The sequence below is a fragment of the Mobula birostris genome, chromosome 14 (genome assembly GCF_030028105.1).
Source record: "Mobula birostris isolate sMobBir1 chromosome 14, sMobBir1.hap1, whole genome shotgun sequence".
Lineage (NCBI taxonomy): Eukaryota > Metazoa > Chordata > Chondrichthyes > Myliobatiformes > Myliobatidae > Mobula > Mobula birostris.
In genome coordinates, this window is record NC_092383.1 from 48,654,811 (window position 1) to 48,670,599 (window position 15,789).

General features: G+C 43.9%; 1 protein-coding gene across 1 annotated transcript in view; it reads right to left on the reverse strand.

Moving 5' to 3' along the window:
- Positions 1-15,789, reverse strand: part of LOC140209885 (choline/ethanolaminephosphotransferase 1-like) — a 105,088-nt gene that overhangs the window by 74,386 nt on the left and 14,913 nt on the right. Inside the window, 1 exon segment of the mRNA XM_072278517.1 lies at positions 2,922-3,069. Coding sequence (XP_072134618.1) covers positions 2,922-3,069 — 148 coding nt within the window.

Below are 15,789 nucleotides of genomic sequence, written 5' to 3' on the forward strand. Positions count from 1 at the left end.
CCACTCCTGATATTAGGCTCACCAGCTGATAATTTCCTGGTTTATTTTTAGAGCCATTCTTAAACGGCGGAACAACATTAGCTATTTTTCAATTCTCCGACGCTCCCCCAAGGCTAAGGATGCTTTAAAATTCTCTGGCATGGCCCCAGCAATTTCTGCATTATTTTGACTGTTTGCTTTTGACAACTGGTGTACTGGGACATCCAATTCTCACTTCATCTTCCTCTTCCTCAATTTACTACCACTCAGATAATGATTCCTACTTAACTGCATTTGCCACACACTTGCTTACCCACCCAGCTTGCGTATATCACATTGGAACCTCCTTAGATCCACCTTCAGGTTTTCATATCGCTCATGCATTGGTCAGACCGCACTTATAGTACGATGAGCCGTTTTGGGCCCCTGATCTAAGAAAGGATGTTCTAGCAACAAAGAAGGTCCATAGCAGGTTCATAAGAATGATCCAAAGAACTAACGGCATTTGAAGAGCATTTGATAGCTCTCAGCCTGTACTCACTGGAGTTTAGAAGAATGAAGAATTCATGAAACCTATTGAACATTGAAGAGTGAATGTGGAGAGGATGTTTCCTATCGTGGTTGAGTTTAGGAGCAGAGGCCACAGCCTCAGAAATAAGAGAACTGTCCCTTTAGAGTAGAGATGAGGAGGAATTTCTTTGGCCAGAGAGTGGTGAATCTGTGGAATTAACTGCTACAGATGGCTGTGGAGGCCAAGTTATGGGGATAAGGCAGGAGACTGGTGTTAAAAGGAACTATATGAGCCTGTCAGAATAAAAGGTGAAGATAACAAGAGTAAGGAACCTTGGTTTTCAAGAGGTATTGAGGCCCTTGGTTAAGGGAGATGCATAGCAGTATACGCAAGTAGGAACAAATTAGGTGCTTATAGACTACAAGAAACACAAGAGAATACTTAAGAAAGAAATCAGGAAGGCTAAAAGAAGGCATGAAGCTGCTCTAGCAGACAAGATTAAGGAGAATCATCAGTGATTCTACAGGCACGTTAACAGCAAAGGGACTGCAAGAGACAAAATTGGCCCTTTGAAAGACCAGAATGGTAATCCATGTACGGAGCCAAAACAGATGGGGGTGGGGTGTGGAGGTGGGAAGATCTTAAATCCATTCTTTGCATCTGTATTTACTCAGGAGAAGAATTCAGAGTCTACAGAAGTGAGACAAAATAGCAACAACTTTATGAGCCCTGTACAGATTACAGAGGAGGAGGTGTTCGCTGCCCTGAGGCAAATCAGGGTGGATAAATCCCCAGGGTCTGGCAAAGAGTTCCCTCAGACCCTATGGAAGGCAAGTACTGAAATTTTCGGGGCCCTAGCAAAGATATTTAAAACATCCTTAGCGACAGGAGAGGTACTACAGGATTGGAGGATAGCCAATGGTTTTCCACTGTTTAAAAAAAGGCACTAAAAATAAATCAGGAAACTACAGGCCAGTGAGTCTGACGTCAGTAATGGGAAAGTTATTGGAATATGCTAACCGGATATAAGTATTTGGAGAGACATGGACTGATTTAGGATAGTCAGCATGACTTTGTGTGTGGTAGTCATGTCTTTTGAGGAAGTTACCATGAAAGAATATGAAGGCAAGGCAGTGGATGTTGTCAAATGGGCCTTAGTAAGGCATTTGACAAGATCCTGCATGGCAGGCTTGTCAAGAAGGTATTCAGGATGTGGTATTAAATAGGATTTGACATTGGCTTTGTGGGTGAAACCAGAGTGGTAGTAGAGTGTTGCCTCTCTGACTGGAGGTCTGTGGCTAGTGGAGTACCGCAGAGATCGATGCTGGGTCCTTTGCTTGGCATCTACATCAGTTATCCAGATGATAATGTGGTTAACTGAATCAGCAAATTTATGGATGACACCAAGATTAGAGACGTAGTTGACAGCAAGAAAGGCTATCATGGCTTGCAGAGGGATCTGCATCAGTTGGAAAAATGGGCAGATGGAATTTAATGCAGACAAGTGTGAGGTTTTACACTTCAGTAGGACCAACCAGGGTAGGTCTTACAGAAAGAACAGTAGGGCATGAAGGAGTGTGGGAGAACAAAGGGATCTGGGAATACAGGTCCATAATTCATTAAAAGTGGCTGCACAGGTAGATAGGATCGTAAAGAAAGCTTTTGGCACATTGGCCTTCATAAATCAATCTATTGAGTACAGGAGATGAGATGTCATGTTTAAATTTTATAAAAGATGTTGGTGAGGCCTAATTTAGAGTACTGTGTGCAGTTGGTCACCTAACTACAGGAAAAATGTAAACAAGGTTAAAAGACTGCAGAGAAAATTTATAAGGAATTACAAGGAAAGATTGAATAGGTTAATACTGTATTCTTTAGAACATAGGAGATTTAATAGAGTTATACAAAATTATGTGGGGCATAGATAGAGTAAATGCAAGCAGGTTTTTTCGCCACTGAGGTTTGGTGGGAGTACAACTAGAGTGCATGTCAAAAGATGAAAGGCGAGAAGTTTAAAGGAAACGTGAGGGGAAACATCTTCACTCAGAGGGTCATGAGAGTGTGGAATGAGTAGCCAGCACAAGTGATGCATGTGAGCTCAATATCAATGATCAAGAGAAACATGGATAGTAGAGCTATGGAGGGCTATGGGACCCACTGCAGGTCGATGGGAGTAGACAGTTACAATGGTTTTGGCATGGACTAGATGGGCCAAAGGGCCTGTTTCTGAGCTGTACTTTATGACTATGGATAGAAACATTTGCTGTGATGGAATGGCAGAGCAGATAGACTCATTGGGACAAGTGGCCTAATTCTGCTCCTATGTCTTATGGTCTTTTTCAAATGTGGATCACAGTAACTGGAGTTAAATGCACAAGAAAGAAATCTGTGTAGTGTACGTGAAAAGCAGCCGATTAAGAACGACTCATACCTGTGGAGAGTGAATCGCAGCCATGGTCAAACAGCTCTCCGAGAGGACTGCTACTGTTTGTTCGCCTTGCCTGCTTCCCATCAATGGCGTCGAGTGTCTGGTACACAAACAGACCTAGAGCACAGGCCAGGTATGCCCACAGAGGTGCCTGGAGAGCACAGAAAGCACAGTGAGCTAAAAGGAAGCAGCCACATTACACACACGAGACCATAAGACGTTGAAGACTTAAGATTGTTTAATATCATTTCCTTTACACAAGTATAAAGAGAATGAAATAACTGTTACCGCAGATCCAATGCAGTGTAAAATAGCACAAAAGATAAAGAACACAATAATAAAAGCACACAATATAAATACACCAGATAGCTTGTATACATACACTGATTGTGACACTAGACTGTACATAAGGTGACTGATGGGAAATATCAAGTAGTGGTGGAGTTAGTAGGTGGCGGTGTTGATCAGACTTATTCCTTTTTTGATCAGTAACTTCACTTTGGTGGCAAAAATAGGAAAACAGATTATTATCTGAATGGTGGCCGATTAGGAAAAGGGGAGGTGCAACGAGACCTGGGTGTCATTATACACCAGTCATTGAAAGTGGGCATGCAGGTACAGCAGGCGGTGAAAAAGGCGAATGGTATGCTGGCATTTATAGCGAGAGGATTCGAGTACAGGAGCAGGGAGGTACTACTGCAGTTGTACAAGGCCTTGGTGAGACCACACCTGGAGTATTGTGTGCAGTTTTGGTCCCCTAATCTGAGGAAAGACATCCTTGCCATAGAGGGAGTACAAAGAAGGTTCACCAGATTGATTCCTGGGATGGCAGGACTTTCATATGAAGAAAGACTGGATGAACTGGGCTTGTACTCATTGGAATTTAGAAGATTGAGGGAGGATCTGATTGAAACGTATAAGATCCTAAAGGGATTGGACAGGCTAGATGCAGGAAGATTGTTCCCGATGTTGGGGAAGTCCAGAACGAGGGGCCACAGTTTGAGGATAGAGGGGAAGCCTTTTAGGACCGAGATTAGGAAAAACTTCTTCACACAGAGAGTGGTGAATCTGTGGAATTCTCTGCCACAGGAAACAGTTGAGGCCAGTTCATTGGCTATATTTAAGAGGGAGTTAGATATGGCCCTTGTGGCTACGGGGGTCAGGGGGTATGGAGGGAAGGCTGGGGCGGGGTTCTGAGTTGGATGATCAGTCATGATCATAATAAATGGCGGTGCAGGCTCAAAGGGCCGAATGGCCTACTCCTGCACCTATTTTCTATGTTTCTATGTTTCTTTTTCTGAGTGTGGTGGCCCTGGCGTGGATGCCACGTGGTCTCCTCCCTGATGGGAGTGGGACAAACAGTCAATGAGCAAGATGGGTGGGATCTTTCATGATGTTATCGGCCCTTTTCCATCACTTTTCTGAATTTAGAATCTTAGGGTCCTAAAACTTTTGCACAGAACTGTCTTTGTCAACATGGAGTGAGTATGTAAATCTGGAAAGAGCAAAGGATGTTGGGAACAACGAGGGTAGACTGCCGTGGAAAGGGCCTTGGATAGGTGACAGAGAAGACGGGGGTGGCGCCGGTGCAGATGCACCCAGCCTGAGACACCAGGCAAAGTCATTTGATTCCAAACAAATGATTTACTGGTCATTACAGAATGTCTCTTTAGTGCTTACTGCTCCCTCCCTTCTCCCTTCCACTTTTCCAGACTGGATTCCTAACTCCCTGCCCCCTTTCTCACTTAGTCCACAATAGAAACCCGTATCAGAATTAGGTTTCATCATCATCACCTCGTGAAATTTGTTTTTTTTTTTTGCGGCAGTACAGTGCAATGCATAAAATTACTGCAATGCTGTGCAAAAGTCTTACGCACCGAAGCAATATACATTGCCTAAGACTTTTGCACAGTACTGTACCATCCTTGATGGTAGGCAAGTTGGTGCCAGTGATGCATTGGCAGTTTTGACTATCCATTGTACAACCTTCCTGTCCATCAGTGCAGTTTCCATATCAAGCAGTGATACAGCCAAAAGCAGAATTAGGCCATTCAGAAACTACTCCAGGGACGTCCTTCTATTCTGAGGCTGTCTCCTCTGGTCCAAGACTCCCACAAATTAGAAAGTATCCTTTCCACATCCATTCCATCTTGGCCTTTCAATATTTGATAGGTTTCAGTGAGATTCACCGCCCCCCCACCCAATCTGTTCTAAACTCCAGCAAGTACAGGCCCAGAGCCATCAATTATTCCCCATACATTAACCTTTTCATTCCTAGGATCATTACCATGACCATTCTCTGGTGGGATGCTGCTAGATTGGAGGACTCTAGTTATGGGAAGAGGGGACAGGCAGGAATGCAGAGGGGGTGGCATTGTCACTCTGTTGGTAATAAATGAAATCAATCATTAGAAAGAAATGACAGTCAGAAGGCGCTTAATCTTTGTGGATAGAGCTAAGGAATTGCAAGGGTAAAATAACCCTGATGGGAGTTGTATACAGACACCCAAACAGTAGTAAGGATGTTGTCTACAAATTACAACAGGAGAGAGAAAGTGCATGCTAGAAGGGCAATGTTACAATAATTATGGGGTATTTCTATATGAAGGTAGATTTGGAAAATCAGGTTGGTGCTGGATTCCTAGAGCAGCTTGTGGTGGAGCCCACTAGTGGGATCAGCTATTGGATGATCAAATTCACCCTGGAGTTGGAGAAGGAATAGGATGTATCAATATTATAAAGGAGTAAATGGAATTACAGAGGCATGAGGCAGGAGTTGGCCAAAATTGATTGGAAAAGAATACTGGCAGGGATGACGGCAGAGAGGCAAGGGCTGAAATTTCTGGAAGCAATTTGGAAGGCATAGAATATACACATCTCAGAGGCAGTAGCATTCTAAAGGCAAGATGACACAACTGTGGCTAACAACAGACGTTAAAGCCAATATAAAAGCCATACAGAGAGCATATAATAGAACAATAATTAGTGAGAAGTTAGAGGATTGGGAAGTTTTTAAAATTCAACAGAAGGCAACTAAAAAATCATTATGATAAAGATGAAATACAAAAATACCCTAGCCAATAATATTAAAGAGGTCACCAAAATTTTCTTCAGATACATAAAGTGTAAAAGAGAGGTGAGAGTAGATTTCAGACCACTGGAAAATGATGCTGGGGAACAAAGAAATGGCAGATGAACTGAATAAATATATTGCATCAGTCTTCACTGTGGAAGACTGAAGACACTAGCAGTATGATGGAAGTTCCAGGTTCAGCAGTTACCATTACTACAGAGAAGGTTCTTGGGAAACTGAAAAGTCTGAAGACCATAAGACTAATAGACAGAGGAGCAGAATTAGGTATGCCATTCCATCATGACTGATCCCAGATCCCACTCAACCCCATACACCTACCTTTGCGCCATATCCTTTGATGCTTTGATCAATCAGGAAACTATCAACTATACCAACAGACTTCGCCTCCACAGATTCACTGCTCGCTGGCTAAAAACATTCCTCCTTACCTGGTCTAAAAGGTCACCCACAATTTTGAGGCTGTGCCGTCTTGTTCTGGATACCCTCACCAAAGGAAACATCCTCTCCAATTCCATCCTATCTAGTCCTTTCAACAATTGGTAGGTTTCAATTAGATCTCCAAGCATTCTTCTAAATTCGAGTAAAACCCAAAGCTGCCAAACACTCCTCACTTGTTAACCCCTTCATTCCCAGAACCATCCTCGTGAACCTCCTCCGGACTATCTCCAATGACAACACAACCTTTCTGAGAAATGGGGCCCAAAACTGTTGACAATACTCCGTGTGGCCTGGCTAGCGTCTTATAAAGCCTCAGCATTATCGCCTTGCTTTTATATTCTATTCCCCTTGAAATAAATGCCAACAATGCTTTGGCCTTCTTTATCACAGACTCAACCTGTGAATTAATCTTCTGGGAGTCTTGCACAAGGAGTCCGTCTGCAGCTCTGATGTTTGGACCGTCTCCCCATTTAGATAATAGTCAGCACTTTTGTTCCTTTTACATTTCCCAACAATGCATTCCATACACTGTAGTGCTCTATGACTGCATACAATTAACATCTTCCATCTTGTTTTGGACCTCTGTCATTATGCTGAATGAAAGAGATTCCAAGTGAAACTGGAGGCTAAAAGGAAAACCAGGCCAATCAATAGTTTTGTTGAATATCAGAAGTGCATTGCATTGTGACTTGCAATCTCAAAGCCAGGCCTGACCCTCAGATTGTTAGCCGAGTTAAGCCAAACCAGAGGCCATAGATTTAAGGTGAGGAGTAAGAGGTTTAGAGGGGATCTGAGGAAGGACTATATTCACCCAGAGTGTGGCAGCAACCTGGAACATACTGTCTGAGAAGTTGCAAAGGGGAATGACAGATGACTTGACAGAGATTTAGATAATCATAAGAGGGATAGACTGGATAGCCAGAGACTTCTTCCCAGGGTGGAAGAACAGTACCTAATATGAGGGGCATAATTTTAATTGAAGTATGGGGGAGGGATGTCGTAGGTATTTTTTTTTTACACAGACTGGTGGGTGCATGGAACATCCTGCCGGGGGTGGTGGTAAAGACAGTTACATTGAGGACATTTAGATGCCACATGGATGATAGAAGGATGGAAGGCTATGTAGGGAGGAAGGGATAGATTGATCTTGGAGGAGGTTAAAAGGTTGTTACAACATTGTGTGGCCAAAACGTACTGTTCTATGTTCTAATGTGGTAGAGGCAGATACATTAGGGGCTCTTAGATAGGCACATTGATGAAAGATAAACAGAGGTCTATGCAGGAAGGGAGGATTAGGTTAATCTTAGAGTAGGTTACATGGGACGGGACAGGTATGTTCCAATCAGAAAGATGGAATAGGATACAGTTGCAAGAAAAAGTTTGTGAACTCTTTGTAATTACCTGATTTTTGGCATTAATTACTTATAAAATATGTTCTGATCTTTATCTAAGTCACAATAATAGACAAACACAATCCACTTAAGCTAATAACAGACAAACAATTGTACTTCTTCTCGTCAATATTGAGTACACCATTTAAACAATCACAGTCTAGATTCAAAAGTATGTGAACCTCTGGGCTACAGGTGTCCCCAGCTTTTTGAACGTTCACTTTACGAAACCTCACTGTTACGAAAGACCTATATTAGTACCCTGTTTTCGCTTTCAGGTGTTTTCAATGTTACGAAAAAAATTCAGCGTGCGATAAAAAATTCAGTGCGCGAAAAAAATCAGCACACGATAAAAAGCAGCACGCGCCTCGAGCAGCCGCTCTCCCCTGGATTCGGAACAGCATTCTCACCAGCACTGCTTTAACACAAGCCTGTGAGCAGTCATTTGCAATATGAGTTCTATGGTGTCGGAAAAGCCTGAAAGAGTTCATAAGGGTGTTACACTTAGCGTAAAACTAGACATAATTAAGCCTTTCGATCATGGTGAATGAAGTAAGGACAAAGTGAGTTTGGCTTGTGGAAGCTGACGAAGATGATGTTGAAGAGGTTTTGGCATCCCATGACCAAGAACTGATAGATGAAGAGCTGATGCAATTGGAAGAGGAAAGGATAATAATCGAAACCGAATGAGTAGTGATAAAGTACGACTTTAATTTTGAAAGGGTACGTAGGTTTAAGGGATATTTGCAAGATTCTTTGAGTCCTTACAAAGAACTGTATGATAGAAAAATGTGCGAGGCTCAGCAGCCAAGCAAGCCTTCCACATCAGCCACAGCAGACGACAAACCTCGACCTTCGACATCGAGGCAGGCAGTCATACGAGAAGATGAGCTGCCTGCTCTAATGGAAACACGGCGATGAGATGACACTCCAGTGTCCCACCACCCCAACACCCAGGCCGCGGACAGATACTGATTCGCGGAGAATGCAGCAGTAGCCGGGAGACACACAGCACATCTTTAAGAAAAAAGCCGAAATAAACATGCTAATTAATTAGGTGCCGCCCCACACCAAAGGCGATGCAATCGGCTTTTTTCTTAAAGGTGTGCTGGGTGCGTCCCAGGGGTGCAGGGGTCCGGCTACCGCTGGACCCTTGCGTGCTTCACGGCAATGTATTAGTTGGTGGCCCGGAGGGTGGGGCCACTGCACCACCCAGCCTGCGACGACTCAGTCTAACACACCACCATCAGTGTGCTCTGTGCTGTCCCAATTCCAGTAAGTGATACTACACTGTACATACATTATTTCTACATTATATCGGCTGTGTAGTTTTACGCGTTATTTGGTATGATTTGGCAGCTTCATAGTTTAAAGATTACTGGAGAGCGCTTGCGCCATTTTTTTGCCAACAGCGCTTGCGTGAGATTTTCTGCTGACGGCGCTTGCGTGAGATTTTCGCCACAGAGAATAGTTCAGTAATGATTGTGGAAAAGTATTTCTACTTTATATAGGCTGTGTATTTATATCATTCCTGCTTTTACTATATGTTACCGTTATTTTAGGTTTTATGTGTTACTTGTCATGATTTGGTAGGTTATTTTTGGGTCTGCGAACGCTCACAAAATTTTCCCATATAAATAAATGGTAATTGCTTCTTTGCTTTACGACATTTTGGCTTACAAACCGTTTCATAGGAATGCTCTACCTTCGGATGGCGGGGGAAAGCTGTAATGCCTTCTACAAAAGTGATTTGGAGTTGGGTGTTCCAATCAATGAGATGAGATTGGAGATGTAGATTGTAGAGGTGCCCTGCACATTAAAAGAGACACACTAAGTCAGGTTACTGACAGAGCCTGTGCTTCTCAAGAAAGATCTCTTTATGTGCACTGTGCCTCGATCAAAACAACTTTCAGAGGACCATGGAAGAAGAATTGTAGAGATGCAGGAAGCTGGAACAGGCTACAAAAACATTTCGAAAGACCTGAGTGTTCATCAGCCCACGGTAAAAGAAATGGTCTATAAATGGAGGAAATTCAGTACTGTTGCTACTGTCCCAAGGAGTGGATGTCCTGCAAAGATCACACCAAGAGCACAACATCCAATGCCGAAGGAGGTGAAAAAGAACCCAAGGGCAACAGCAAAAGACCTGCAGAAATCTCTAGAACTTGCTAAAGTCTCTGTTTATGTGTCCACCATATAATGGCATTCATGGAAGGACCCACTGAGGAAACCACTGCTCTCCAAAAAAAAAACATTGCTGCATGTCAAGTTTTCAAAGATCACCTGGATATTCCACAGCACTTCTGGGACAATATTCTCTGGACAGATGAGACAAAAGTTGAACTTCTAGGCAGAAATGCACACTGCCAGGTTTGGAGGAAAACGGGCAGTGCACATCAACACCATAACTTCATCCCATCTGTGAAGCATGGTTGAAGGAGCATCATGGTTTGGAACTGCTTTGCTGCCTCAATTACAGCTTGCAATTGTTGAGGGAACAATTAATTCAAAGTTGTATCAAAACATTTTACAAGAGAATGTCAGGGTAGCAGTCCGTCACCTGAATCTTTACAAGTTGGATGGGGCATCAAGACAATGATCCAAAACACAGAATAATTTTAAAAGAAAATTCACGCTTTGAACTGGCCAAATCTGAGTTCAGATCTTAACCCAAATGAGATGCAGTGGATGACCTGAAGAAGGCTGCTCATGCAAGGTATCCCAGAAATATTAATGAACTGAAACAGTTTTGTATGGGGGAATGGTCTAAAATTCCTCTAAGCACATGTGCAGGACTGATCAACAGTTAATGGAAACGTTTGTTTGAAGTTATTGCGGTACAAGGGGTCAGACCAGTTACTGAAAGTCAAGGTTCACATACCTTTTCCAACAAATACATGTAACATTGGATAATTTTTTGCAATAAATAAATAAACAAGTGTTATGATTTCTGTTTTCTGATTTAATTGGGTTCTCTTTATCTAGTTATAGGCTTTGTGTGAAGATCTGATTACATTTTAGGTCATATTTATCCAGAAATAAAGCTTAAGTTCATCAAGAGAGGAGATGAATTTCGTCAAGAAAAAGGAAGTATGTGAAGCTTAGGAAGCTCGAATCAAACAGAGCCCTGGAGGATTATAAAGGAGCCAGAAAAGAAATGAAGGGAATTAGGGAAGTCTGGAGGAGCCATGAAAAGTCCTTGGGAAATAGGATGAAAAAGAATCCCAAGGTGTTTATACATAAATCAAGAGCAAGAGAATTACAAGGGAGAGGGTAGGATCACTCAAGGACAAAGAGACGAACATTTGCTTGGATGCGGAGAATGAGAGTGAGGTACCTAATGAGTATTTAATGTCAGTATTTACTGATGAAGGATGTGGAGAATAGGGAGATCAGTGCCAAGAGTATTAATTGCTAGAGCATTTCGAAGTAAAGGAAAGAGTGATTAAGTCTCTTAAAGAGTATTAAGGTGGTTCAGTGCCCAGAGCCTGATGGAATATACCCCCAGGTTATTGAGAGAGGTGAGAGAAGAGATTGCTGAGGCCTTGACTAATATCGTTGTGTCCTCTCTAGCCACAGGCAAGGTCTGAGATTTTTTTGGCGAGGTGATGAGGGTGATTGATGAAGGATTGATATTTGGATTTTGGTAAGGCATTTGATAAGGTCCCTCATGGAAAGCTCATTCAGAAGATTAAGATACATGGGATCAATGTTGGATTGGCCATTTGGATTCAGAATTCACAGAAGGTAGTGACTGAAGGAACTTAATATAGCTGAGTTTGGTGACAAGTGGTATTCTGGAGTGATCTGAACTGCGACTTCTGCTGCTTGTGATGTATATAGGTGACCTTGATGAAAATGTCAGTGGGTGGGCTAGTAAGTGTACAGGTGATACATAGATTGGTAGTGTGTGAACAGCATAGTAATAGCCACTGCTATTACAAAGGAAAAAGAGGTAGGCAAACTGAAAGGTCTTAAGGTGGATAAGTCACCTGGACCAGATGGATTACATCCCAGAGTCCTGAGGGAAGTTGCTGAAGAGATAACAGATATATTAGTCATCACCAAGAATGACTTGACTCTAGGCATGTTCCCGGAGGATTGCACGATTGCAAATGTCACTCCAATCTTCAAGGAGAGAGGAAGGCAAACAAAAGGAAATTATAGGCCAGTTAGCCTAACCTCAGTGGTTGGGAAAATGTTGGAGTCTATTATTAAGGATGAGGTTTTGGGTTACTTGGAGACTAATGATACAATAAGTCAAAGTCAACATTGTTTCTGTAAAGGGAAATCTTGCCTGACAAATCTGTTAAGAGTTCTTCAAGGAAGAAACAAGCAGGATGGACAGCGGATGTCTTTTACTTGGATTTTCAGAAGGCATTTGGTAAGGCGCCACACGAGGCGGCTTAAAACGATAAAATACCATGGCATTACAGGAAAGGTACCGGCATGGATAGAAAAATGGCTGACAGCCAGGAGGTAGTGAGTGGGAATAAAAGGGACCCTTTCTGGTTGGTTGCCGGTGACTAGTGGTGTTCCTCAGGGGGAGTATTGGGATCACTATTTTTCACATTGTCAATGAGTTAGATAATGGAATTGATGGCTTTGTGGCAAAGTTTGCAGATGATACGAAGACAAGTGGAGGAGGGGTAGGTAGTGCTGAGGAAGCAATGCGATTGCAGCAGGACTTAGACAAATTGGAAGAATGGGCAAAGAAGTGGCAGATGGAATACCATGTTGGAAAATGTATGATAATACATTTTGGTAAAAGGACTTATCTAAATGAGAAGGTTCAAAAACTAAAGGGCACAGCCTCAACTTTGAGAGGCAATCTTTTAGAAGAGGTAAGGAGGAATATTTTTTTTACCAGGGAGTAGTGAATCTGTGGAATACTCTGCCACAAACTGCGGTGGAGGCCGTGTCCGTGTGTATTTTTAAGGTGGAAGCTGATTGCTTCCTGATCGGTCAGGTCATCAAAGGATATGGTGAGAAGACAAGCATATGCAGTTGAGTGGGATCCGAGTTCAGCCATGATGGGATGGCAGAGCAGCTCGAAGGACTGAATGGCCTAATTCTGTTCCTATGTCTTAAGATTTTATAACCATAAACAGAGGTGCAGAGGGACTTAGCAGTCCTTGTGCAAGACTCCCAGAAGGCTAATTTACAAGCTGAGTCTGCGGTAAAGAAGGCAAATGTAATGTTGCCATTTACCTTCAGAGAAACAGAATATTACCAGTATTCTTACAGAATTAACGGGGGTACAATTACCAATGGACCCCGCTGTACATCTTCTAAACGATGACTCCCACCTTTCCCTTATGGGAAAAACACGCAAGGTCTGGCTGGCAGGCCTGACTGCAGCTAAGAAGAATGTAGTCCAGTGATGGAAACCTCCCAATGATATTTCAAATACTCACTGGCTTCGGAGCTTTTTAGACATTTCTTACCTGGAACTTTCATCAGCAAAAGTAAATGATGCACGACCAAACACAATCTTAATGTGGAAAAATTTGATATCTAACTTAAAAGGTCTTTTGTTAAAAGAGGAATGCTTTGTCTGTGTATGCACTACTATTCAGTTGGTTGGTGGAGGGGAGAGGGATGGGGGGGAAGAGAGGCATGGAGGGAGGGATGGTGATGAAGGTTGGGCGGTGGCTGGGATAAACAGTCAAAATGTAATTGGCAAACATGAGGAATTCTGCAGATGCTGGAAATTCAAGCAACACACATCCAAGTTGCTGGTGAACGCAGCAGGCCAGGCAGCATCTCTAGGAAGAGGTACAGTCGACATTTCGGGCCGAGACCCTTTGTCAGGACTAACAGAAAGAAGAGCTGGTAAGAAATTTGAAAGTGGGAGGGGGAGGGGGAGGGGGAGATCCAAAATGATAGGAGAAGACAGGAGGGGAAGGGATGGAGCCAAGAGCTGGACAATTGATTGGCAAAAGGGATATGAGAGGATCATGGGACAGGAGGCCTAGGGAGAAAGAAAAGGGGGGCGGGAGAACCCAGAGGATGGGCAAGGGGTTTAGTGAGAGGGACAGAGGGAGAAAAAGGAGAGAGAAAGAATGTGTGCATTTAAATAAATAACTGATGGGGTACGAGGGGAAGGTGGGGCATCAGCAGAAGTTTGAGAAGTCAATGTTCATGCCATCAGGTTGGAGGCTACCCAGACAGAATATAAGGTGTTGTTCCTCCAACCTGAGTGTGGTTTCATCTTTACAGTAGAGGCAGCCGTGGATCGACATATCAGAATGGGAATGGGACGTGGAATTAAAATGTGTGGCCACTGGGAGATCCTGCTTTCTCTGGCAGACAGAGCGCAGGTGTTCAGCGAAACGATCTCCCAGTCTGCGTCGGGTCTCAGCGAAACGATCTCGTCTGCGTCGGGTCTCAGCGAAACCAGTTCCCCTCTACCACCACTCTGCTCTGTCTAGTGGAATTAGTCCTTACTCTTAATAATTTCTCCTTTGGCTCCACCCACTTCCTCCAAACTAAAGGTGTAGCTATGGGCACCTGTACGGGTCCTAGCTATGCCTGCCTTTTTGTTGGCTTTGTGGAACAATCTGTGTTCCAAACCTATTCTGGTATCCGTCCCCCACTTTTCCTTCGCTACATCGACGACTGCATTGGCGCTGCTTCCTGCACGCATGCTGAGCTCGTTGACTTCATTAACTTTGCCTCCAACTTTCAGCCTGCCCTCAAGTTTACCTGGTCCATTTCCAACACCTCCTTCCCCTTTCCAGATCTTTCTGTCTCTATCTCTATCTCTGGAAACAGCTTATCTACTGATGTCTACTATAAGCCTACTGACTCTCACAGCTATCTGGATTATTCCTCTTCTCACCCCGTCTCTTGCAAAAATGCCATCTGCTGCATCTGCTCTCAGGATGAGGCTTTTCATTCCAGGATGAGGGAGATGTCCCCCCTTTTTAAAGAAAGGGGCTTCCCTTCCTCCACCATCAACTCCACTCTCAAGCGCATCTCCCCCATTTCACGCACATCTGCTCTCACTCCATCCCACTAGGAATAGGGTTCCCCTTGTCCTCACCTACCACCCCACCAGCCTCCGGGTCCAACATATTATTCTCCATATCTTCTCCCACCTCCAACGGGATCCCACAACTAAGCACATCTTTCCTTCCCACCCCCCTCCCGCTTTCCGCAGGGATCGCTCCCTACGCGACTCCCTTGTCCATTCGTTCCCCCCATCCCTCCCCATTGAGCTCCCTCCTGGCACTTATCCTTGTAAGCGGAACAAATGCTACACATGCCCTTACACTTCCTCCTTTACCACCATTCAGGGCCCCAAACAGTCCTTCCAGGTGAGGCGACAGTTCACCTGTGACTCGGCTGGGGTGATATACTGCGTCCGGTGCTCCCGATGTGGCCTTCTATATAATTGGCAAGACCTGACGCAGACTGGGAGATCGTTTCGCTGAACACCTACGCTCTGTCTGCCAGAGAAAGCAGGATCTCCCAGTGGCCACACATTTTAATTCCACGTCCCATTCCCATTCTGATATGTCTATCCACGGCCTCCTCTACAGTAAAGATGAAGCCACACTCAGGTTGGAGGAACAACCCCTTATATTCCGTCTGGGTAACCTCCAACCTGATGGCATGAACATTGACTTCTCAAGCTTCCGCTAATGCCCCACCTCCCCCTCGTACCCCATTCGTTATTTATTTATATACACACATTCTTTCTCTCTCTCTCCTTTTTCTCCCTCTGTCCCTCTCACTATACCCCTTGCCCATCCTCTGGGTTTTCCCCCTCCCCCTTTTCTTTCTCCCTCGCCGTCCTGCCCCATGATCCTCTCATATTCCTTTCGCCAATCAACTGTCCAGTTCTTGGCTCCATCCCTCCACTTCCTGTCTTCTCCTATCATTTTGGATCTCTCCCTCCCCCTTTCAAATCTCTTACTAGCTCTTCTTTCAGTTAGTCCTG